The sequence below is a fragment of the Anas platyrhynchos genome, chromosome 15 (assembly GCF_047663525.1).
Source record: "Anas platyrhynchos isolate ZD024472 breed Pekin duck chromosome 15, IASCAAS_PekinDuck_T2T, whole genome shotgun sequence".
NCBI lineage: Eukaryota > Metazoa > Chordata > Aves > Anseriformes > Anatidae > Anas > Anas platyrhynchos.
Genome location: NC_092601.1, coordinates 7905895 through 7930512, shown reverse-complemented (window position 1 = coordinate 7930512; position 24618 = coordinate 7905895). Strand labels below are relative to the sequence as shown.

Here is a 24618-nt window from a genome sequence, read left to right as displayed (position 1 = left end):
AGCCAAGGGGCCCAGCCCCAGCCCCGAGCAGGATGGAGCGAGCGGGTGAGCCCAGTGACCCCAAGGAAGCCCTGACCACCACATACCCCCCCCCAAAAAAAACCACAACCTGGGCTGAGGGCCCTACTCGGAGCCCCCTGGCTTGGGCCGAGCCACAGCCGAGCCCCCTGGGACCCCCGGCCCCCCGATCTCGCGGCGGCGCTGCCGACAGCTGGTGGGAAGGAGCTTTCCCAGCGCATGGCGACAAATTCCTGGCGCTCGGAGCCGCTTTGCAGCCGCCGCGGCCCCAGCGGGGGGAGCTGCCCGGGGTGGAGGCAGATTAAAGGCGCTGGGGCTCCCAACTGCTCCCCGCGCACGGCCACCTGCTCGGCCCCGCACACCGGGACACGGCCCCCCCCGACCTCCCCGGGCAGTGCACGGGGGGGCTCAGCCCTGCGTGGGAATTGCTTCGTTAATTAACCAGCTCCCCGGCATCCCTGGGACCATCCTCCTCTTCCTCCTCCTCCCTGTGCTGCTGCCGCCCCCGGCCCCTCGCTCCCGGCTCCTGTTTCCCCCGATTTTCTGCTCGCTCCCAGACTAATTGGCCCCACCTGCCAGCAAGCCGCAGAAAATCGGTGAAATCCCCGTGGCCCCCACTTGGCCACAGCCGCGCGGGGGCCATCACGCAGCACTTGGGGGGGGGCACTGGTGTCAGGGGGGGAGACACAGCCCTGGGAGAATTTTTCCAGCGTATAGCAGTGTGTAGGGACAGCGTTGGTCCCGGTGGTGCGCCCTGTCCCCATCCCTGCTCTAGTCTTAATGGGGTGAGCATCACTGGGCACCCAGACCCACATTTTTAAGGTGTGCTTGTGCAACCACCCCCTGCACCTGCAGTGACACCGGGGGTGGTCTGGGTGCACGGCGAGCACAGGCACCCCATAACGGGGACACCGGGCTGTCCCCAAGCTCCCGGGTCCTGCTGGAGGAGCTGCGCAAACCTCAGCCCCCGGGGGAGAAGGGGAGGAAACCACGGGCTGCGGGAAGCTGCCTGCCCTCTGTGTGCCACCGGGTTCCCCTAATTGATTCATTATTGTTCCCATTTTATTTTTTTTTTAATTGCGGGTGGGCACCGACCCCGGAGGCAGCACCAGGATTTTCCCACAGCCCGGTGGCAGTGGGGACAAGCCACAGGTGGGCTCACGGGGGGGCACGCGGGCGTGCGAGGTGCACCAAGTGTGCGCGGGCGTGCAAAGCGCACGCGGCTGCTGCCGTTTCCAGCAGCCCCAGCCACAAGGAGCCGGGGGGGCCTGCAGCCACCCCCCCAAAACACACACACACACACACACACAGACTCCGGGCACTCCGCTGTCCATGGCACGGCGCCCAGCGTGCCCGCGGCACACGCCGGGTGGCGGAAGGCCTCGGTGCACGGGGGGCCGCCCCTTCCGGCAGCCATGGACACCGAGGCGCTGGACGAGCTGGCCGGGCAGCTGCGGGGGGAGGCCCTGGGGGGGCGCGGGCTGCTGCAGCTGGCGACGGCCACCGGCTTGGCCGCCTACGCCGTCTGGGCCGCCGTGCTCATGCCCGGTTTCCGCCGGGTGCCGCTGCACCTGCAGGTACCCCCAGGACCCCCCCTTCTTGCCCGCTCATTCGCTTTGCCCCCCTTGCAGTGCTGACCAAGCCCCCCCACCCTGCTCTTTTTGTGTGTGTCCCCCCCCTCCAGGTGCCCTACATGCCGTCCAGTGCCCAGCAAGTGGCCAACGTGATGGCGCTGCTGCGGGGCCGCTCGGGGAAGACGGCGGATTTGGGATCGGGGGACGGACGGCTCGTAAGGGGGGGTCTGGAGAGGGCAATGGGCAGGGAGGGGAGCACAAAGGCACCCCCGGTGTGGGGATCCCCAAGAGCAGGGTGCTGGCAGCACCCACCGGGGGTGGCCCTGGGGGCATCCAGCAGGGTGGGACAACCCTGAGAGGGGGGGAAACCCTGAGAGCACAGCGGGAGCCTCAGCACCCATGGGTGCTGTGCCCTGCGAGGGGCTCCTGCCCCCGGGCTCCTCTCAGCCCCCAAATCTCTCTCTGCAGGTGCTGGAGGCTCATAAGCAAGGGCTCAGGCCAGCCGTGGGCTACGAGCTCAACCCGTGGCTGCTGTGGCTCGCCAAGTACCGTGCTTGGAAGGCAGGGTGCCACGAGCAGGTCTCCTTCCTGAAGCAGGACCTGTGGAAGGTAACGGCCTCGGGGGCTGAGCGCTGGCCGTAGGCAGGGTGAGAGCTCTGAGGAGAGGCCTGGGCGCTGCTGGCCCTGATGGACACGCTGCCAGAGCTGCCTGCAGGTACCCCCAGCACAGTCGGGCAAAATCCACGAGGGAATGTGGTGTGGGGACACCGAGACGATGCTGAAGGCAGGTCCTGGCTGTCCCAGCGCAGCCCGCTGTCCCACACGCTGTGTGGCATCCTTGCTTCCCCCCGAGGTTCACAGGACCGCTTGCAAAACGCTTGGCCACTCAGGCAGCTCCCCCACGCTTCCCCCCTAGGAGCCTTTTGCTTCTTTCATTCCCCTTTTCCTTCTTTTTCAAGGCAAATCTTTCTGATTGCTACAACGTGACCGTGTTCCTGGCTCCCAGCGTGGTAAGTCCCTCTGCGCTGAGGTGCTGCTGTCCTGTCCTCAGCAGGCTTAGGAGGGAGATTTTAGAAAACAGCAAATCTGGAATATTGGCAAAGATTTTTTTTTTAAAAATAAGACCAAAAATTAGAGACTGGAGGTAAGGAAAGATCACAGAGTCACTCAGGTTGGAATAAAATTTGCATTTAGTCCTGGCCCCAGTGATGCACGGGGCCAGTCTCATCCCTGCTTTTTGGAAGGGCCTTCAGCTGCTGCTGCTTTTTGGGACCCACCAGCCCCGCTGAGAAGCTCCCCCATGTCCGCCGGTGGCACTGCCCCGAGGAATTCACGTGGGACAGGGTCCCCAGGCAGGGCTGCTCCATCCAGGCACATCTCAGGCCCTCGGCTGTCTGTCTCTCCCCAGAAGCCTCCCCTAGCTGCCAAGCTCCTTGCAGAACTCCCCGACGAGGCTCGCGTGGTGGCCGGACGCTTCCCCTTCCCGTCGTGGACCCCGAGCAGCACCCTGGGGCAGGGGCTGGAGCAAGCCTGGGCCTATGACATGAAGGAGGTGCGGCGCGGTGCGGAGGGACACCCGGTGTAACGGCACCTCCTGGAGCCTCTCCCACCGGTGGGCTCAGCCCAGGAGAGCAGTGAGAAGGAAGGAGAGAGCGGTGCTTGGCCAGGCTTTTTCCCCACCCCATCCAAAAAAAAAGGGGGGACTTGGTCCCTCTGTATATTCCAGAGTGGTCAGTTTGGGGGAAGCAAAGGGGAGGGAAAATCAGATCCAGAACGATCACACGATTTAAGGGCTACATCTCCAGTGCCTCTTTCTGTCCGATTGGTGATTTGGGATAATTTTTCCAAATAAACATTTGGACAGTTCTTCCCTCGAGACTTTTGCTGTGCCTTTGAGCCGCAGGGGGGGCTTCTTCTGCCCGGAGCCAGGGCAGCCTCAGGCTGTGCCCCGATGTCCCTTTGAAGCTGGAACAGGACGGCCGTCTGTCCGGCCTGCCTCCCACTGCAGGATTTGGTTTGGCCCTGCTCACGTTACGTGGCATTCTTTCTTCCACTCAAACACAGAGAAAAAAGGTTTTCTTCCCACGTTCAAGTGCACCTTGAACCACCCCTGGCCTCTTCAAGCTCAGCAGGGAGCAGAGGCAGGAGCAGAGTTCGCCTTTAGAGCGAGGCTGACCCGGGAGAAACGCTGTGGCAGCGCTCTCAAGGGCAGGAGCAGGGACCTGTCCCTGCAGTCACGCAGCAAAACGCTGCCCAGGAGGCTGCCCCCGTGTCCCTCGTCGTGGTGTGCTCAGGGAGCGGCAGAACTCTTCCTACAGCTGAGGGGTCAGGGGCCAGGCACGGCGCAGTTGCCCTGTCCCATTTTAGTAGCGTTAATTTGAGACTGCGAACACCCACGTGGGGCCCTGCGCTGCACGTCCCAGCTCTTGGCCAGGAAAGGAGCCTCAGCCAGCCTGCAGAACAGAAAGCCCCCTTCTTTTAAACTGTTTCTTTTTTTTTCCTTACAATCGTGCTGCTTTGTGGAGCCGCGGGGAAGAGCTACAGTCCCTGGCTGGGGGTCCTTCTGGATCCGGGCAGCAGGGGAGCGTCGGCCGCCCCCGCGCTGAGCGTGCGGGGTTCCTTGTTGCCAGCGAGCGTCCTCAGCCGGAGGATCTCCTGCTTGTACCTGCAGCAGGAGAGCAGCAGTGTTATTCCCCCTTGTCAGGGCCCTGCGCACAGCTCATGCACAGAGGTGGTCAGCTCACACCGACACTTTCTGCCCTGTGCTTGTGCGCTGAAAACACGCTTCATCGTTTAACGATGCCGGGCAGCACAGGTGCTGAGCTGCACTGGGATCTGAGCAGCCACAGAGGGAAAAAACACAGCTTTTTCCCTGGGAAAAGCTGCTTGTCACCTCTGCCAGGTAGCAGTGACAGCAACTAGCCCACGAGGCTCCAGCTGGGCTGACTTGCGCCTCGCGTGGGGCGCAGAGCCGGAGCACGGCTCCGACAGATGCGCTCTGGTTGTCCTCGCCCTTCCCTGTCCCAGAAGCTGTTCCTTCTCCCTGCTGCAGGGCATGATAAGCCAGTGGGAAAGCGCAGCAGAGCAGGGCTTGCTGGAAGGCATTGGATTTTAGGCAACCCCTCTCTTTACCTCCTCCAAAGGATGGGCCAGATGCGCCCCCCAGCACGCAGAGCGAGGCACGGAGCCAGTTCCTGCACAGCTGGATGAGCTGTGTGACTTTGGCTGTGCCAGGCAGTGCTGTGGGAAGGTGGCAGCAAGGTCAGGCCCTGGCAGGGTGTTGGGCACCGCCGTGTCTCTGGCAATTAGCCGGGGAGGTAAACTTGGAGCAGGAAGCGGAGAGCACGTGAAGGGGGACCCCGCTGCCTCACCTTGCAAGATGCTTCTCCACGTACTCCTGCAGCTCCGACACCTGCTCTTCTGCCACGATGGCCCGAGTCAGCAGCTGGCTTCTCTCCTTCTCCAAATCCTCCTGGAAGGGCAAGGAAAGCGTGGAGAAATTGGGGAGTGCTGTGAGACGGGAGGGAAGTCGCTCGGCCCCTCTCTGCCAGGAGGGACGGAACGCTCTGGCTCTGGCACAGCTTGGCACGAAGCTGCAGAGGCAGGAAGGAGACTGACGTGCTCTGAGAAAGGAGCCTGGTGACAAGAGCCCAGCCTCCAGCAGGCTCAGCCACTCTTGGCCACCGGCTGTGCCAACCAGGTGAGCTCTCCTTGAGCAGACCACAGGCACGAGGGTCTGTGCCACCCCAGGACACACAATAACCCTCCCCTATCAATCTAATTTTCCCTCCCAAGAGCTCTGCTCTGTTTCCAAAGCCCTTCCTCTACTGCCCCAGGTGTGGCAGTCTGTGCCAGTGATCCCCTTTCTCCCCAGCAGCCCCACTGCTGTGATCAGGGCTGGACAGCAAAGCCCACCTGTGCCAAGCCTGCTCACAGTGAGCATCTCCAGGCTCCTGGCTGCCACCCCATTCCTGAGTGCAGTGCAGATACCATTGCACCCCAAGGGAACCAGACTGCGAAGCTGATTCAGATTCAAACCAGACTTCTCATTTGAACCAGGTCGAAAACCTGTTTGTTACACAGATACCTAAATCCTTGTGCTGAAACAAGACATGGATCAGTACAGGCCAACAACCTGCAGCCATAAGGGCTGGCCTGCTTCTTTCAGGAGCTGTGAAAGCACAGCCTCGGTACTCAGCATCACTTGGTCAAGCGCTGGTCAAGGTTACAGCTGTGGCCAGAGAAGGACCCAGCACCTCTTTGACACATGAGCAAAGGCCGAGCTTATTTCAGGTGGGCTCCTCCGGCCCTTTACCTGGGTGCTGTGTGTGAACTCCCGGAGCTGCTTCCTGACCTCTGCCCAGCCCTCCTCATCCAGCTTCCTAGGAGAGAGAAGCAGATTTTGATCTTGCACGGACATTCAAAGCCAGCCCATCTGCAAGCTGCACGGCTCTGTGTGGAGGCTGGAAGCGTTTCGTGTCCAGCAGAGCATAAAGCACAGAGCGCCAAACCTTTTCTATCCCCGTGGCCCCAACTTCGGGGCGCGCAGCGCTGTCCCTGTGCCCAGGCGTGAGAGTCACAGCCCCTCTGCCAACCTGGCTTTCCCGCTGTGATGGCTGGATTCGTGCCAAGCTCACATCAACACTCATACATCAGAGGACTCCAAGCAGAAAGAGTCATTAACCTGACACTGCAAGGCTGAACTTTATGGAAATGGAGAGCGGGGTATGATCAATGCCAAGCGCTGGCGCTTTTCATGTGTGCGAGCGCAGACCCGCTCGCCCTGAGCGCTGGGTGCGATAGGTGAGCTGTCTGCGCAGCCCAGCCGTGGGAAAGTCCTTCCCATTCTGTCCCAGTCTGAACGAGCAAAATACAGGTCACATCTGATGCTCGGGGAATTTTGGTTGTATGAACTGAGGAATGCATTGTGCTCAAGCACGGCAGCCTGCAGACCCGAGGCCGCTCTGCTGCGGCCGCGCGAGTTCCCTCTGGTGGCTGCAGTCACCCAGCCCGGGCGCATGGAAAATCGTGGCTGAAAGAAGTTTCATGGGAGCAGAAGTTAAGGGAACAATAAACAGTGAAGCCACACATCTGAGAAAGACAAGGAACACGACGATAGTTACAGGACTGTGGTTACAGCAGGCTTTGTGTCTCTGCTTAGAGCAGCAGGATAACCTGGTAGCTCTGGTAAAAACCATCGGCACACAGAAGTGTTTTCTGTGTGTTTTCAGGTTCTGGTACTTCTCTGTCCTGCTCCTGTGCTGAGTCTGTCAAAATTAATGTCTCTCTTTAAGCATTACTGTTATTTATCAGCATCAAAACCAGTGGTAGGCTCTGGTAACTCTTCTCCAAGAGACTCCGCTGGAATCCAGTGGCTCAGGCACTGACCAGCTCCTTGGCACTGTTACTGCAATACCTGGCATGTTTTCTAGGCTACCACATTTTAAAAGGCAGAAAAATCCCAGCCTGGATTTCTCTTAACACTTTGTTCTCCCACTCCATGGTTACAGCTGGTAGAGCTTCAGCAGAAGAATGGAGCAGGGGGGAAGAGATTGATCAAAAGGAGCAAATAAATGGCATGTCAGGAACCCAGGGTAGTGTCAGGACAGGATCACCGAGGGTTCCTGCCCAGCTTCTGTGCTGGGAGGGAGGAGAAACAAGACTGTCCCAAGCTGGTGTAGTTTCACTGGCCTTTCTCGGGTTGTGATCCACCAACGCCCTCAGCTGTATGCTTAACTTCAGCTTCCGAAGAGATCAGTGGGACTAACAACATGATTAAATCAAATATGTGCTTAAGAGCTTTCTTGGATCAAGGCCCAAATGACCAACTCATTTCACCACAGGAAATGCTGCACGGAGACGACAGCTGGCTTTTCTTCTCAGATGAGTTCCTATCTGCTCTCTTTCTCCCTATTTATTACTGTCTCCAAGTAATGCAGAGAAGACCCCTCAGTCTATACAGCAAGGAGAACTCAGCATTTTGAATATCCCAAGAAACAGACAGGACTTACTGCTCAGATGGCAGCTGAAGGTCAGAGGTTTCTTTCATTTTTTTCTGAAGGCAAAGGAAGAACAGTACCTCTGTAAGCATTAGAACATTGCAATCTCACCACAGTCCCCACCGCTTTGAAGAAAGTGGAACAAGTGTCCCAGCAGTCTAACACTAAGAGTGTTGACAGGGAAGTGATGAGCAGGACAGTCTTAAGGTTTAGGTCTCCCATCCCATTAATGTTTAAATAAGTGCATCTCACACAAATCAAGAAAGATGTCCCTGCCCAGGCAGAACCACTGGGAGGACGTGGAGCTCACTGGTGTGCTTCTGAGCGTGGTCTCCTGCTTGGACAGCCCCGAGTGAGAACGGGATCAAGCACTAGTCCGTGTCACAGAGACACAACAAACCCTCAGGGGACGCACTCAGAAATGGGGAGAGCTATCCTGCTGCTCTGTCTGTTGCTGGTGAGACTCCCCCCCACCCAGTTTCACTGCTGCAGCCACTACCTGCTGCAATTCCTGTAGCTGCAGCTCCAGTTTCGCTTTGTGCTCCCGCAGCCGGTTTAGCTCCTGGGTTGTGTTTGTCAGCAGCTCCGGGTCCGTGATGGCAAAGTGGAGCTCAGCGGGGCCGGAATCCATATCGCTGCTGCCCAAGGAGCGGATCTGCTCTCGCTGCATGCTGTAACAACATGCCAAGAGGCGTTAGACTCTTTTTTTACCTTTGGTGAAGTAACAGCGCTGAGCATTGATGCTGCTGGCAGTGCCATTTGCTTGGGACCTGCTGGCTTCTGGCCACCTGGAAAGGGTAGGTGGGAGAGCCCAGCAGCACGTGCAATATTCTTGGGCGTGCTGAGGGCAGCTCATCCTATTTGTGGCCTTTAAACCACAAATTTCTGCTGCTTCCCACAGCCCAAGCTGCTGAGAGTCATGGAGCAGAGCTGGGAACACTGCAGGGAAGCAGGACATATTGGTGGCACCTCTCCATTTCCACATCATCCAAAATGGATTCAGTCTCTTGCCCTAAATTTTGCACGGGAGGAACGTGTGCACAGAGCAGCTCCAGTGCATGCAGAGCACCTGGTGTGTAGCTGGAGATACCTTGCTCCTGGCGTGTCAGGAGTATGGAGATAAGCATGCACTCCAGGACCTCAGCTCCACCTGGGAGCCCCGTTTGCCTCCCTTGCAGCAAGGGGGCTGGGTGCTAGCGCCATGGGGTACTTCCACGAGGTCCCTAGCAATGACCTGAAGAGGCAGAGGTAGCCCAGACCCTGTTTTAGCCCTGCCTGTACGCAATCAGCAGGTTCTCATGCTTCTTGACCAAGTTTTTCATGCGTTTCTTGTAGGCACGTGCTGCTCCAGCTAGCTGCTCCTCCCGAGACTTGTAGGAAGCCCTGATGTCCTGCAGCATGCTGTCCACAAAGTGCTTCATGTGAGCTGGGGCTTTGCTGGGCTCTGTCCGGTCACTGGATTTGCTGTCCATGTAATCCTTTAAACATACAGAGAAGGAAATGGAAGTGATCGAGTCTTTCCCTGTACGAGTAACCCATTTCCCACACCGAAGGTCCAGGAATATTTGTGATGACAGCACTCAGAACAGGGCATATCTTCCATTTTCTAAGAGCAGGGAAGACTAATTAATTTTCATCAACCCCCTTTTGAGGCAGAGAAGGCACGCTGCTGTCAGTGACCCTGTATCACGGACCCATCTAGGGGAACATGAGTGCGTCAGGAGCCAACATCTCTAGTCCTGTATTCTTTCTGCTGTGCCCTGCTCCTTCTGTTAGGAGATACCCTGACAGAAATTAAGCTCTTCTTCACAGTAAAAAATGCTTCTGCATTGTTAACCTCTTGGCACAGCAGTTCCTGCCAAAAACTGCTTACCTATGGGGGTAGAAAGAGTTTTCTTCCCAGCCACTGATGGATGCAAGCAGGTACCCATGCCTGAACCTGCCTGAATCTCCTGCTTTGTGCCAAGTCCTCACCATGCTCTGTGGGCCCTACTCTACATCAGAGGTGCTCGTTTGTTCCCAGAGCAGGTCTGCAGGTCCCAGGCACTTGTGTTACACGGGTCTGTGCTGACCACAGAGGCTGGCAAAGCTTCCCCTGAGGACAGCAGCAGGGGCACCGTGGAGGCAGCAAACCGAGGCGGCAACAAAACCCTCAGTGGCACCGCCGGGCCTGCCGAGGGAAGTTGTCAGGGCAATGGGGATTAGGAGCCAACTGGAAGGCAGCCACAGTAAATAAGAGGATCTTTCCATCCAAGTAATCTGACCAAGGAAGATCGTCCCAGCAGAAACTCAGACATTTTCGCGTGGTCGCACGGGAAATCTGGGCTAGGAGAGAGACCGATTCCTGCTGCAAGCACAGCTCCCCAAACCCCAGCACCTTTCTGCCCAGCAGCCCAGCAAGGAGGGGATGGAGCAGACACGTTCTAGAAGCAGGCAGTCAGCAAGGAGAGCCCTCCGCAGGCTGGGGTCTGGGGGTACCCACCGCCAAGTCCTTGACGTGCTGCGCGAGCCGGGAGCGGTACTGCTCGTTGAGCTCCTTCAGACGCAGCTGCAGCCGGGAGTTCTCCGCCTCCACCTCTTGCAGCTGGCTCCGGGAGGTGAGCAGCACCTAGGCACAGTCAGCGTTCACACCGCTGCTCCCAGCCTCCAGCCAAATGAGGGGCACTAAAATGCTCGATAGGGAACGGGGACTTCAGTTTCCCTACAGCAGGGAGGTTGGGAAGGGCCTGGGTTTTCACGCAGGAGCTTACCAGCTATGTTTACTCTATATCCCTCTGCTACCTTTTACCTTTTGCAATCCCCTGCAAGTGGCTTCTCCAGCTCTTTTGTAACATCAGTGAACAAAATTCCTCCCACCCCAAGCAAGCAGCACATCCCACCAGGTTATGCTCACTGCACCTCGTGTCCCAGCCACGGGAGGGGAAGGGAAGGAGCCTGCCCTTACTGCTGACTGCTCCGCCAGTTTGCGCTGGGTGTCCCGAATTGCTCGCTTCGCCTCCTGCAGCTCCTTCCCCATGGCGATCCTGTGCACACAGGGAGAAGGCACATTTATTTCAAACCCCCAAACATCTCTGCAGACCCAATACCTCCAGCTTTGAGAAGGAAACCACTACTAATGACAAAAATCTCTAAGCAGCTGCTTACACATTGAGCAGCTCTGCCACACATTGACCACAGATTTTCAAGGCCAGTTGTGTACCTAAACAGACTTTTAAGGAGACATCTAACGCTCTTAAGATCCTCAAAAACATCAGCTTTTACTTCCAGGCCTTGCTTATAACAGTCATTTGCCACCCTGTACCCCACCAAAGGAAGGCTGCCTCCACTCCTGTTTGCCAGGATCACATCCAGCTGCAGTGAGACCCCAAAATGCCCAGCTGGGTAAGAGAAGGATGCGTGTGCCTCAAACACTCACACTTGCTCTTCCAGCTTCTGCTGCTGCGAATCATAGGTTTTCTTCAGATTTTCAATCTCCACTTTTATGCGATCCTGGTTTCCAAGCAACTGAGGGACAAGCGAACAGGAAGATGAGATCGAGGGCTGACATAAACAGAAGGATTCTTCAAGAGGGAGAAGGTGAGGAGAGCCTCCAGCTAGCCCAGATCCAGCTGATATGGGAAACACACAGGGGAAAGGACGAGTTTAGTGACCAGTGCTCTGCAGCACACCAGAAATGACATTTGATCTGGAGAAAGGGCACGTGGAGGGGCACACGTGTCGCTCCTCCAAGTGAGATTCTCACTCTGACAGTCAGATTCTCATCAGGAGCTGGTGGTGGAGCCCAAGCTGGTACCACACAGGCTGCAGATGGAAACAAGGCAGGAAATATCTCTTGTGCTCTCATTTTTGGGTGCTTATCACCCTCATCTATTTCAAGCATCAGCAAGAAGAAAATAACCAAGCATCCCCTGCACTTGTTGATTTTAAACTCCTGCCTCTTCTCTCCAGTGGGCACTGACTGAGGGAACCACATGTTGCCCTGCACAAGGCAGGAGTTATTCTGATCTCAACTGCATGGCTTAAAAGAAAATAAACCAAGGCACTAACTCATCCACAAAACTCAAGTTAGTACCAGGAGCTGCCAGCCACACCCTAAATAAATTCCCCCCTCTGCTTCCCCAAGGGCCCCACAGCAGAACCCACACACTCACATTTTTTTCCAGGTTTTGCTGCTTGTGTTCAGAGGCAAGTGCATCTTCTGGCTGATTTGAAGAAGAGACAGAAGAAGGTACCTTTAGACCCCTGTTCTCCAAGGAGCTCAGACTGGGGACAGGGCAGAGAGGTCCTTACCTTCACCTTCTGAGCAGAGACACGGCGCGCCACTGCTCGCACTCTTCCCGGCTCAGCAGAGGGCTCATCGGCTGCGGTGTGGGAGAGGTGGTGGTAGCTCCCTGTGCCGGGAAGGGTGCTCTTGGCATTGGCCAGGTTGAGCAGCTCTAGGCTGAGCTCTTCATTCTTCAAGACCTGCCAGGTCAAGCAAGAAGGAAAGAGCATCTGAAATCCTGCCTCTCCAGCTCCGCGCGCTGTTTGTTCAGCACGTACCCACTGCTCCTGGTGTGTACACAAAGCAGGCACTCACATCCCCTCCTGAAAGCAAGTTTTATTTTTAGTTCCCTCTCATATGTCCAGGGATATCAGTGATTTTCTGATTCTCATGGAGATGCAGGGCGAGCATCACCGCCAGGCGCCAGGCACGGCACGCAGCATTATCCACACATAACCTCACTCTCCCTGCCCGTCTCGCCCTCACGCTCATGTTCAGATAGGAATCGTGGTGCCAGCACACCCTGATGCCAGCCCGACCTTGGGCACAGCTCTGCCAACACTGCTCCATCCTGACCTACAGCTCCCTCCTTACCCCGCTGTACTCTCCGCACAGCTTCCCAACACGTTAGGCATGTCTTTCCCCAAACAATGCCTCTGGACTACATAATGTAAGGGAGAATGGCCAAATATCCATCCATCTCGGCTGACGCCACCCAGCTAATTCCAGTTTTGTCTGAATGCATACCTCCAGAAACAGCCAGCCCACAGCACCGTGTAGGCAGCGAGATTCAAAGCAGCACTGGTGCGAAGTGACACATTTCCAAAAGATAAAGAGGATCTGAATGAGAAAGGCTCTGTTACAGGTGATCTGGAAGGAACACTGGGGGAATTCATGTCTCACGGGAGGGTTTCTATGTAGATAACAAAGCTTTGATGGAGTTTATGACTGGGGACAAGCTTGAGTAATTGTTACCATGGCAGTGAATCGGGAGGATGGGAGGCAGAGGTCATCTGAGTCATCCGTGTAGAGAATAGCTTATCAAAAGATAGCACAGGGTGGGCTGAGGGAGAGAGGAGAGGAGAAAAGAGGCTGACAAAGAGGTGAGATATACAGCTGTGAAAACTGACAGCTACGCAGAGACAGGCTGCTCCTTCCCCAACCGAAACCGATCCATCTGCAGCTGTCAGCGCCGACAATTTGATCAGAGGGGGTCACACAAGCACAGAAGTACCAGCTTTTTCTTTTTCTTTTTTTTTTTTTGGCCAGCCAAAGAAAGAGGCAGTCCCAGGTTTGTGATGGGCTTCTCTGCCTCCCATGTGCTCCAAGTCCTGGCCCTGCTCCAGGGAAAACCCCGGCATGGGACTGGTCTTGGGCTGCTCGGGTTCCCCGCGCCGGCCTCGCTTTGTAGCACCGCTGTGGGCCCTGCGAGCCCCCCGAACAAAAGAGCAGGAGGAAACGGAGAGTTGAGGAAAGGTCAGGGTCCTGAAAAGGAAGAATTTACAGCGTGTTAGAAAACAGGCACAAAGTGTCGGGCTGGCATCTCCTGCAAGGCACTTCCCCAGGGACGGGAAAGGCCAACGCGGCCGCTCTCCTGCGCCTGGGACAGACCCAGGGCGATTTGTGAATCGCGGCGTACAATGGGGGCTGTAACAATTCCGAGACTCTAACTGTTCCCTACAAGGGACCATGAATGAGCTCGCGGAGCTGCTTCTGCGCCAAGCAGCCATGACAACATATTGGCAAGGTCACAAGTAGCACTTGTAATTGGGAATGTGTAAAAGGTTCATTGTGTCCCGCGAAGAGCTCCGGGGAAGGGGAGGGGGCAGAACCGCAGGCTGCTTTTGCCATTTCCTTTGGGAAAGTCCGCACTGGGAAAATAATGAGCAAGAGGCCCATGCCGCCACAAGCCCCAGGCTGCCAAGTTGGAGTCTCTTTCGCTTCAGGCAGGGATATTCAGCAGTCAGAGCCAAGACACCGGGGTAAAGTCCTCACCCTACCGATTACACCCGAGGATTTCACCTTTGGCTTCTGATCCCTGCTCCACCGCTCCAGGCTGCTATCCGAGCATGTACCTTACTCCACGTGCCTCGCTTTTCTCTGAAACGCTCCAGGATCCACGTGAAAACAGCGCATTATTACCGCTAACCCCTTAAAACCATCATTCCGGGATGTCAGCAGCCTGAAAATCCGATTTTTGACTAACACACTGCACCCCCTTGGGGACGACAAGCCAAAGAGATGGCTGAACACCGAGCTACTCCTCCGTGAGCTGAGGAGCTCCGTGAGCCCTGTCTCGGCAGTGTGCTGGCAGGCAGTGGCATGCGCTCTGCCTCGTGCTCCTGGGGCAGCAGGGGCTGGAGGGTGGGTTTGCACCCTGCGAGCAGCCGAGTTGGCTTCCTCATGAGCAGTTTCTCAGCTTATGACAAATAATAGCACGTGCGTGCACCCTGTGTGCATCCCAGCTGCAAGGTGCCACAGAGGAGTTGAAATTGGCTTTTCACTTCCCAGCTGGAGCCGGCTGGGAGCCGTACCCCACTCACTGCCACGTCCGTGTGAACAGGTCACTTCACAAGTCCCTAATTTATCGATTGGCAACCAGATGGTTGCGACCTTGTATCCTCCTCTACTTGAGCTCTACCTGATGCTCATCATACAGAGAGACTGGACAGACACGGACAAACGCACTTGGTGGGGCTTTGCCCGTTGTGGGGTGACATTTAGTGTCAATCCTGTATAAACTAGCGTGCCCCACATCCTCCCATCACAGGGCCAGCACGGTAAACTAGGTCATTTGGCTGAACCAGCTGAAATATCTGCCGAGGAGGGAGGCAGGAGTGTGTCAGTCATCCGATCCAATTCAAAGAGAAGGAGAAGTGGGAGGGGGGAGAGGGAGGGAAGTGGGGAAGGTCTATTACAGTAGCTATTCTTGCCAAAGGAATGCACAATTCTGGGATGCAAAAGACTTTAGTTAATCATCACTAATTTAATAGTCACCAGGAAATTCACTGCATTTTAAGGGACAATCAGAAACTTGATTATATTTAGTGGTTTTATAAACTTGTCAACTTCAAAAACTTCTAGGCCCCTTCCTGCCACCAAGTGAGATGAGACAGACTACAAATCCGTTCCTGTGCAGCCTGTGCAAGCCATGCAGAAAAAAAAGGGAAACAAAGCGTGCTGGCAGTCCAGAGGGACCTGAAACGTGCACCCAGACCAGACCTGCAACACCCTCCTCTTTGCATGGCTTGGGGTGGGGATGTGGGGTAAGGGGAAAAGGGAAGACTCCGCTAACAGGAGCGCAGTCACAGGGCAGCGTAGGCACAGCGCTGCTCCTGGCTTGGTAAGCAACCCAAAGGCAACTTTAGACTGGGAAGTTGTGGGGTAGAGCGGGGAACACCAAGGCTGTCTCACCTCCTGGTCGAGCTCTTTGCCCAGGGCCAGGTAATTGCTCTTCAGAATGATGTACTCGTCCGCCAGCTCCTTACGGCTGGTCTCCAGCGTGCGCAGCCGGTCCCGCAAGGCGTCCCGCTCCCCGGTGACTTTCTCACTGCGGAGCTCCAGCTCCAGCACACGGTTCTCCAGGGACAAGATCTGCAGAGGGGGGGCAGCAGAATTAGACCAGCAGCTGTAATAAAGCATTTATTTGTTCAAACAGGCTCTAGCATGAAGGGAGATGAGTTTTACATGAATTTCTCAAGTATCTGGGGCAATTTGGGTAATTCACTACTCTAGCTAAAATAAAGTGAGTGTGCCAAACAAGAAAAGATCCTGGATAAAGGTATCTGGCAGAGCTGAAACCTTTTGCATACCATATTTTTCAGTTCAAAGTTCTCTGTCTCATACTGCTCCTTCATTTTGTTTGTCTCAATCTGGAGATCAATGAGTTCTTTGGAAATCTAGGGAGAGAAAGGACATTATAAAAAGGTCATGGACTGACTCTGAGGCCAGCACATTATCTCAGCAGGTTGCAGCAGGGAATTAGAGCCCAGAGGTGCTGAAAGGACCCACAATCGCACCTTTTACCTGAGCACTAGCAGAAGAGGAACACTGCTGAGAGCCGAGATCAGCTCCCAGCACTGCGTTTTTTTGCCACTGAAGCATCCTGTCCCACAGACACACCAAATAAGAAGGCAAAGACACAACCCTCAAAGAGGAAAAGCTGAAGAGAATCAATCCTGAGGTCCTGGCCTCTTTCAGAAGGAAGAGGTGTGGGAAGCCAGTGAGACCACAGTCAATCCGAGCTTATTCCAGCCTAAACACCTCCAGGGAGCAAACGGAGGAGCCTGGGTTTTGGAAACACATACACCTCTGGAAAGAGGCCCCAGCATTTCCCACCAGATTTTTCACTGCAGACCTATCGGGCTCATACAGCTTCACGGCTCAGTTCTCTCCAACTCCCCAAGAATCTCTTTTACCTTCAGTTTTTCCTCTTCACTGAAGACCATTCTGGCTGACAAATCTGGTTTGGAGCCAGCCAGCGTCCCCATCCTCTCCTGCAGGTCTCCAGGCCCCATGTACAGCCTCTCATTCCTATCCTGCAGCTGCACCTAGAGACACAAAACAGCTCCAACAGCCAGTGCCAGAGAGCAGAGCTCTCCTCTCCTGTCACCGTGCTGATGGAAGAGAAGAGCACAGCATATCCTGCAAGAAAATGCAGCTTCTCAGAGCTTTAACAGATAGCAGATGGGATTTTCAGCTGCCATTTTCCTCCTGTGGTTAGGATTTCATTTGCAGAGCACTGGTCCAGTGACCCAGGAAGGGGCCACAGACCTTCATACTCACATTTTTGTTAGCGAGATGCTGCACCTGCTCTGTCAGAGCATTTACACTCTCCTTCTCTGCAACGCTTCCAAAATCCATGTGCATGAGACTCAGTGCTCGCAAGCTAGGGAGACTGAAGAGCAAAGGCAGGGCCTAAGGATCTCTGCGGCAGCGACTTTCCCCTCTAGGTCCAGCACAAGCGACGTTGCTATCAACTTTGGTTGCTAGAGGGTGCAGCATCCACCTCGATCTGAGGTGGAGCCAAGTGTTGCAGCCAGCCCCGGGGCTGTTAGAGCAGAAGAAATGACAGGGGTCAGGAGGTATCTGTGTTCCTAAGACAGCACGGGTCAGATACTCAAGTGAGGAGCTTAGCAGACACCACAAACGAGGTAATGCTGTCAGTGAGGAGGTGCTGCTTTGTTTGTATTTGTTACAAACCCAAAGCCACTCTGAAGGGATGGCTTCCGTCTCTACCACAGGGATCTTTACAGGATTTCAGATCTGGATCTCAGTTTCACAACTCAGGCCTTTAAGCCAGCCGTATGTCCCAAGACTGTCCTGTAGCATCTAGCATCAGCCAGCTTCCCTGCATTTTTGTCTTATCTCTACAGTACTTGTATCTCTTGTGTCACCTAGGAAGGACAGCACACAATTATGAAAGGCCAATGAACTGCCCAAAGGGGATCAGGACTTTTCAGCTCTGACTGAGCTACAGCTGGTGACAGGGAAGACCTTCCCAAATTTATCAGCAAGATGCAATGTTGAAAAATGCAAATTTTAAAGCAAAACGCACACTGAAAGAAACTGCTACAAAAGCTAGCTGTGTGCTGAGAACAGCCGAGGACACAGGAAGAAGCTCCCTAAATCGAGCAGTGCTAGCAGCTCCCTGAGGAGGAGCTGCTTCCCTTACAGCCGCAGCTGAACTTTGACTTGCTGCAGACTCGGAGGAATTTGCAGCAGCCCATTTGTCAACGTTCGCTCATGGTTAGAGGCGCGCTGAACCCTGATGGGCCCAGACAGGGCTAAACCTGGACTGTGCCGGTCCGCACTGCATCGCCGAATCCAGCTGGCAACCTTCCAGGCACAACTGGGATATCTCCCAAGGGTGCACAAAGCTACAAGTGCTTGAACAGAGCCCCTGACACACAAGCGAGGGTTACAGAGAGTGTAAGGCACAGTGGTAATGCTGGAAAAACTTGGGGAATGACAGTCAGGGGGTAAAACAAATGCTGGTTTTTCATCTAATTTCAGGCTTATTATCTCTATTTCTGTAGAGCAGGCGAGTTTAGGTATGAAATTGTCTCTTAAGAAAAGCGTTGATGATACAACATTCATAAAGACCACAGCTCTGAATAACTTGTTAGTAGCTAAGCTAAATTTATGGCCGAGGGAGAGGGCCCATCCTGATACAAGCACGATGCCAAGCATCGTTCACCAGCTCCTCACCAGTGGCATCTGGTCCCGGCTGCTGTCAAAGATCCTCTAGCACCTCAAAGTGGATTTCATGAATGGCCGTGGATGTGTGACCCAGCGGCAGAGCCCTCTGGGGGCTTAGGGGAAGGAGAAACTAATGAAACATGCAGCTAACATCTTATTTTTCTGCAACAGAACAGAATAGCCCCGAAGTAATTTTATTAAGGTAATGAAAGCGGGGATGAGAATTCACAGTCTCTTCACACCCACTGCTGAGCAGAAAGCCAAATTCACACACGCCCACAGCACCAGAGCGCTGGGAAGCAGGCAGCGGGCGCTCGGGCACGCTGGGGAGAGGAGCGGGGCCGCAATGCCCCGGCACAGGCGGGGGCCCACGTGTGGCCAGGGCCCACGCTGGCGCAGGGACACGCAGCAGGATGGCTCCTGAGGGGCGCCTGCTCCACCTGCCAGGCTTCGCTTGGCTCGTCACGGCACGGTGAGGCTAATTAAATAACACACGGTGTTATTTATGGACCTATGCTGGCTGGAGGGCCCAGCTCGGAGCAAAGCCACCTCGGTGCTGGGTGCTGTGCCCACATCAGACACAGCTGTGATGTTTTTTTCCCCTGGTTTGGAAAGATGAAGGACAGACGCTGTCCTCACAGCACTGGTGGCAGAGGGGCAGGCAAGGCTGGCTTTGGTCTATCATTGAGACCCAAAGCCTGTATCCAGCGAAAACCAACCACCACATAAAGAATGACAACAAACCCATGAAACCCAGATGTGCTTTATTAACCCACAAAGGGCAGAAATGGTAACTCTGCACCGCGTTTTCCCTTCGCTCCAGAGTGCGAGGCACATGGAGGAGGTCAAACAAGCCTGCACCTGGACATGGCTCTAAAACAGCTCAAGGGGGAACTGGGGCAGGCCTCGGACACCACACCGCCGGCCCTGGCAGCACGGGGTGCGCCGGGAGGGCTCCGGGCACCGGGCACCGGGTTCGGGGCCTCCCGCGGCCTCCTCCCGCAGGGCCAGGCCGGGCCAGGCCTGGCCAGGCCGCGCCGCGTTTCCATAGCAACGGGCGCGGGGGCACTTCCGGGTGGAGGCGCTGTTGTTGTTGCGCCCCCTGGCGGCCGGAGGCCCTGCGCCCCTCCTGTGCCCCCAGTGCCCCACCAGTGTCCCACCAGTGCCCCGCCAGTGCCACCAGTATGGGCCTGCACGCCCCAGGCTGCAGCGTCCCACCACGGGCTGGGACCCCAGGGTGGGCAGGGAAAGGGACTGGGGGTGGGCAACGATTCCTGAGAGCTGAAATAAGTCCAAAAGTGCTTTTTTTGGTGATTTCGCTGCTGTCCCTAATACCCTTACAGCCCTCTCCATGGCAACCAGGGCAGGACTTTGGTCCTGCCTGAGCACACCGAGGGCCACAGTACCGGGAGGAGGAGGCTGTGGCACTGGGGACCCCCGGCCAAGTCCCCACGGTGGCACCGAGCCCCTCTGCTCCTGGGGTCCCGAGCATCCCGAGAGGATTTGGGAGACGAGGGCCTGAGGACAGCGTGGGAAAGGGGCTGCTGCTTTCCCCATCGCCGTTTGTTTGCTGTTTGCCCAGCGAGAGGCTCTCTGAGCCCGGCCTCACCTTCCCAGCGGCTGCTTTTAAAATTTACCCCGTGGGTTTTGTGGGTTTTGGCCGGCGGGGCCGTGCTGGTTCAGCTGTTTGTGGCTCCCCCATTGATTCCGCCTTGTGTCAATATGTGCTTAGCGCCCGGCGGTGGGGGCGCCGGGCTCCATCGCCCGCTTCTCCCTTCGGATCTATAATTTCCCAGAATAGAAGATTAAAATAGAGGGGGAGGAGAGCGCTGCTGCGGGCCAAAAAGAAACGGGAAAAACATTTCTCATTTAGCCGGGCTGCAAAGTTCGATCGCGTTGAGCAAAGAGCCGCCGGCATCCCTCGCCCGCTCACCCTGACACTTGTTCCCATGGGCACGCTCCCTGGTTTTCCACCGTTTCAACCCTCTGCCAAAATTAAAGAACGGGGACCTGAGAAGTCCCCTGCGAGCCAGGGGAGGACAAGGTGTGCTCTGTGGGGACGGAGAGGTGGCAGCAGGGACAGGCCCCCCGCCAGCCCGGCTGCACAGCATTACTGTCCCCGCATTGTCCCCGTCCTCGTCCCCAGGGACTGGCACGAGGCAAGCTGCAGGAGCTGAAGGGCGAGTGGGGGCTTTTCCCTGGGTTCATCGTGTGGCTGATACCAGGGAGCCAACGGGGCTCCTCCAGCTTGGGCACCAGCGACCTTTTTTTTTTTTTTTTTTTTTTCCTGGAAATTGGTAAAGAATTCTTCGGAAGCCACATTGGACGCAGGCAGGTGGGGAAAATGACCTGGGATACAGGACGGGGTCAGAGCTTCCCCACGGACCTGGGGAGCTGCCAGGTGGCTCCGGCAGGGGAGCGCTGCCACCAGCACCCACGGGGACATCGCGGGCTCGGGGCTGCCTTGGCTTCCCGCTGCCAGCCCTCGGCTCTCTGCACGGACACACAGAGCTGGGGCGTTTGGGCATCACCGGGGTGCAAACCAGGACCCTGATGAGGAGAAAAGCTCCCACTGGAGCATTTTCCATTCCCTCCAGCACTATGGGGAAGGGACATTGATGGGAACCCCCCAGCACGAAACCCCCTACGTGAAGGAAGGAGCGAGCCCTTCTGGTGGCCTCTGCACGCGCTGCACCACACCGCAGTGCCTGGGCTGTGGGGACAGCCCACGCTGAGTGCCCTTTGTGCCCCCAGCACGGCCACCAGGACACGGGTCTGGCACCGTGCTCACCCCACCAGCACCCTCAGCAAAGGGTTGGTGCCACCCGGTGGGGACCCTGCAGGAGCCTGGGGCACAGCCGCAGCCACCCCACGAGGTGCCCTCGTCCTTCTGCCTCTCCTCACCGCCCACCCAAACCCCATCCCAGCAGGAGCATCGTCCCCCAGGACCAGCTCCCGGCGTTTCACCTCGGCTCCTGGTCTCGGCGCTCCCGCAGACGTCTCCGTGTGTCCCTGCAGCTGGGACAAACACCGCCACGGAGCAGGGGGAGAAGCCCTGTGCCTGTCCCTTCTCTCTCCGGCCGTGGCCGAGCCCAGCAGCGGCAGGGTTAAGGCCAGCGGCGGGCGCTGGACGGGCGTCAAGGTGGTTGCTCCATCCCTGCGCGGGGGCCGGGAGCGCGCACGGAGCCGCCCGCCACCATGAGCGCAGGCAGAGGTAAGGCACAGGGAGCCGGGCAGGGCGAGGGGGCGCCGGGGGGGGGGGAGAGGCCAAACCCTGCTGGGACTTTGCCGGGTGGCTGCTGGTGACTTTTTTTCCCCCCCTCGCTTTCTGCTGCTCAATACTCAAGCAGGGAGCTCCTGCGCCTTCTGGGGCGCAGTGACGCAGAGCCCTCTCTGTGAATTTGGGGAGGCAGGAGGTGAGGGGACAAGGAGCGCTGTTGCTGGCCTTTCTGGGGGAAGGAAGAAGCCACTGTGACACAGGGACAGAGACCCAGGAGGGCACGGAGGGGGGGGACTCGGGACACAGCACTGCGCATGCATAGGCTGGGACCAGCCAGCCCCTGGGTAGGGGGACACCAGTGGCCGCCGTCCCCTGCGGGACACCGGTGCCAGCAGGCATCCCTGCCCCGTGGTGCTGCCAGGTGACATGTGCCACACCACGGTGGCACAGCCCAAGGTGCTCAGGTCCCCCAGCCCTGCGTCGTCCCCTCCGGCACCCATCGCCCTGCACGCAGGGGTCTCCACCCCGCGCTCGCCCCGCTCACGGTCTCCCTTCCCTCCGTGCCCCGCAGCGGGCAGGGCCCCGCTCCTGCTGCCCCTGGCCCTGCTGTTGGCCACCGCGTCACAGCCCCACGATGGGGACGTCCCCAAGGAGCCCGCGGAGCCCCTGCGCTGCCCCAGCCCCTGCGCCTGCAGCCTGGACGACTACAGCGAGGAGCTCAACGTCTTCTGCAGCGGCCGCAACCTGACGCAGCTCCCCGAGGACGTCCCCGCCAATGCCAAAGCCCTCTGGCTGGACGGCAACAACTTCACCCAGCTGCCGGCCGCGGCCTTCAGGAACCTCTCGGGGTTGGATTTCCTGGACCTGCAGAGCAGCCAGCTGGCCGCCGTGGAGCAGCACGCCTTCCACGGGCTGCGCAGCCTCTACCACCTCCACCTCGAGCGCAACCGCCTCAAGCACTTGGCGCCCCACACCTTCCTGCACACCCAGAACCTCGTCTCCCTCAGCCTCAACAACAACTTCTTCAGCAAGGTGGAGGAAGGGCTGTTTGCCGGGCTCTCCAACCTGTGGTACCTGAACCTGGGCTGGAACTCGCTGGTTGTGCTGCCCGACAAGGTTTTCCACGACCTGCCCAACCTGAGGGAGCTGATCCTGGCAGGGAACAAGCTCCCCTACCTGCAGCACCAGCTCTTCTGCAGCCTCACGGAGCTGAAGGAGCTGGACCTGAGCGGGAACGCGCTCAAGGGCATCAAAATCAACATCTTCGTCAAGCTGCAGAAGCTGCAGAAGCTTTACCTGAACCACAACCAGATCAACGCCATCGCACCCCGCGCCTTCATGGGCATGAAGTCCCTCCGGTGGCTGGATCTGTCCCACAACCGCCTCGTCTCGCTCTTCGAGGACACGTTTCTGGGCCTCCTGAGCCTGCACGTCCTACGCTTGTCCACCAACTCCATCAGCAGCCTGCGGCCCAGGACTTTCAAAGACCTCCAGTTCCTGGAGGAACTGCAGCTGGGCCACAACAGGATCCGGAGCCTGGCCGAAAGGACCTTCGAGGGGCTGGGCCAGCTGGAGGTGCTGAGCCTCAACAACAACCAGCTGCAGGACATCAGGGTCGGGGCGTTCCTCGGGCTCTACAACGTGGCGGTGATGCACCTGTCTGCCAACTGCATCAAATCCCTCCCCGACTTCGTCTTCAAGGGGGTCACCAAGCTGCACAGCCTCCACCTGGAGCACAGCTGCCTGGGCAGGATCAGGGCCGGCACCTTCTCCGGCCTCTCCAGCCTGCGGCGCCTCTTCCTGCAGCACAACGCCGTGGCCGTCATCGAGGACCGGAGCTTCAGCGAACTGCACGAGCTCCTGGAGCTCGACCTGAAGCACAACAGGCTGAGCCACCTCTCGTCCCAGCTCTTTGTGGGTCTGAGCAACCTGGAGTACCTCTTCCTCTCCTCCAACCAGCTCCTGGACATCTCCCAGGACGCCTTCAGCCCGCTCCAGAGACTTTTCTGGCTCGACCTCTCCCATAACCAGCTGGAGACGCTGGACAACGCCATCATCTCCCCCCTGGCCAACCTGCGGTACCTCAGCCTGAGCAACAACTCCCTGGAGACCTTCTCGGTGGGCTTCCTCTGCCCTTCCTTCGCCCTGGAGCAGCTGTGGCTGGGGGGGAACAACTGGCACTGCAACTGCTCGCTGAAGGGGCTGCGGGACTTCTCCCTGCGGCACCCCGCGGTGGTCCCGCGCTTCGTGCAGTCCGTGGCCGAGGGGGACGACTCCCACGTCCCCGTCTACACCTACAACAACCTCACCTGCCGCCACCCCCCCGGCCTCGCAGGCCTGGACCTCCGCGACACCAGTGAGGACAGCTTTGCCCACTGCTGACACGCGCCCGTCCTCGCCGTGCCGGGCTCACCGGGGCAGTGCCGGGAGCGACGGCTCCACCGCTGTGTCCTGGACCTGGGGAAGGCGAGGGGGGGGGACAGGCACCGGCTCCACGAACCAAAGTCTTTGAGTCTGGAGGTGTTTAGAGACCAGCACCCATCGCCAGGACAGAGCAAAGCACGCTCCTGACACAAAGCGGGAGGTCGGGTGGCTTCACCCTGTCCCCACAGGCGGGCAGCACCCAACCTCCCTGAGCCCCCACACCTCACCCAGGGCCCCCAGCATCTCCCCCTCCAGCCCCATCCACCAGCACGACCCCGTGTGTCAGAAAATCAGCACTAGAACCCAGCCCACGGGGTCACCTCCGCCCCGGGTAGGTTTAAGGGTAAAACAGAAATCCCAAATTCCCCGTTGAGCTCCCCTGTCGGCTTGGGGAAGGGGGCGGAGGGCTCGCTTGGAGAGCCCCTTGCCACGGCCGATGCAGGCGGGGTACAGAAAGCCACACACACACACGTGTCACTTACCCGATAAATCGCAAGCAGACAAATAAACCTTTGGAGCTATCGCAACCCGTCTTGTAAGTATGTTTTTTCCAAAGCACGTGCCGCACCCAGCCAGGGCTTCTTATCAGAGCCCCTCGGGGCTCGCAGGCAGCCCAGCTCAGCCTGGGAGCGCGGGTGCTGCAGGCTCCCCACGTCCCCAGAGCCCAGCGGGGCTTGCAGCGAGCTTTCTGCAGGATGAGAGGCCATGAAGGAAGGACCGGGACCGGGCTCAGTGGCCCAAAATCCTGAACTGCGTGCGCAGCCAGCAGCCACGGCTCCAATCCCTTCCACACAAGGTTACTGCGGAGCAGGATTTGCACTGCAGGCTCCTCCTGTGCTGTGAGGATCTGAGGATCGCTGCCACCAGCTCCCTGCATGCTGAGAGCCACGAGGACACAGAGGGTTTAGTGCAGGACGG

The 24618-nt window shown here is 57.5% G+C and overlaps 3 protein-coding genes across 8 annotated transcripts; 2 read left to right on the top strand and 1 right to left on the bottom strand.

The window, feature by feature from the left end:
- The first annotated feature begins 1393 nt into the window (after nucleotides 1-1393).
- Nucleotides 1394-3468, top strand: ANTKMT (adenine nucleotide translocase lysine methyltransferase). Of its 3 annotated transcripts, XM_027469412.3 has the most exons (5): nucleotides 1399-1595; nucleotides 1703-1807; nucleotides 2061-2201; nucleotides 2552-2602; nucleotides 3001-3468. In XM_027469412.3, exons 1-5 carry the CDS (start codon nucleotides 1434-1436, stop codon nucleotides 3175-3177), a joined length of 636 nt encoding a protein of 211 aa, XP_027325213.2. In that variant the 5' UTR covers nucleotides 1399-1433; the 3' UTR covers nucleotides 3178-3468. The 3 variants fall into 3 exon arrangements, with proteins under 3 accessions (XP_071879827.1, XP_027325214.2, XP_027325213.2); XM_072023726.1 differs by lacking the exon at nucleotides 2061-2201 and having other exon boundaries at nucleotides 1394-1595; XM_027469413.3 differs by lacking the exon at nucleotides 2552-2602 and having other exon boundaries at nucleotides 1396-1595.
- Nucleotides 3272-21158, bottom strand: CCDC78 (coiled-coil domain containing 78). 4 transcript variants are annotated; one of them, XM_038187147.2, is made up of 17 exons: nucleotides 21024-21158; nucleotides 16641-16905; nucleotides 16274-16405; nucleotides 15668-15754; nucleotides 15270-15449; nucleotides 12603-12695; nucleotides 11882-12055; nucleotides 11743-11793; nucleotides 11007-11095; nucleotides 10536-10614; nucleotides 10074-10199; nucleotides 8867-9069; nucleotides 8091-8262; nucleotides 7604-7647; nucleotides 5908-5974; nucleotides 4964-5064; nucleotides 3272-4257 (listed from the first exon to the last, which is right to left on the bottom strand). In XM_038187147.2, exons 2-17 carry the CDS (start codon nucleotides 16722-16724, stop codon nucleotides 4131-4133), a joined length of 1809 nt encoding a protein of 602 aa, XP_038043075.2. In that variant the 5' UTR covers nucleotides 16725-16905; nucleotides 21024-21158; the 3' UTR covers nucleotides 3272-4130. The 4 variants fall into 4 exon arrangements, 3 of the variants coding, with proteins under 3 accessions (XP_038043075.2, XP_038043076.2, XP_027325189.3); XM_038187148.2 differs by lacking the exon at nucleotides 10074-10199; XM_027469388.3 differs by lacking the exon at nucleotides 12603-12695.
- IGFALS (insulin like growth factor binding protein acid labile subunit) lies at nucleotides 21131-24227 on the top strand. Its single transcript, XM_038187146.2, has 2 exons — nucleotides 21131-21270; nucleotides 21848-24227. Exons 1-2 carry the CDS (start codon nucleotides 21255-21257, stop codon nucleotides 23656-23658), a joined length of 1827 nt encoding a protein of 608 aa, XP_038043074.2. The 5' UTR covers nucleotides 21131-21254; the 3' UTR covers nucleotides 23659-24227.
- Nucleotides 24228-24618: the final 391 nt, after the last annotated feature.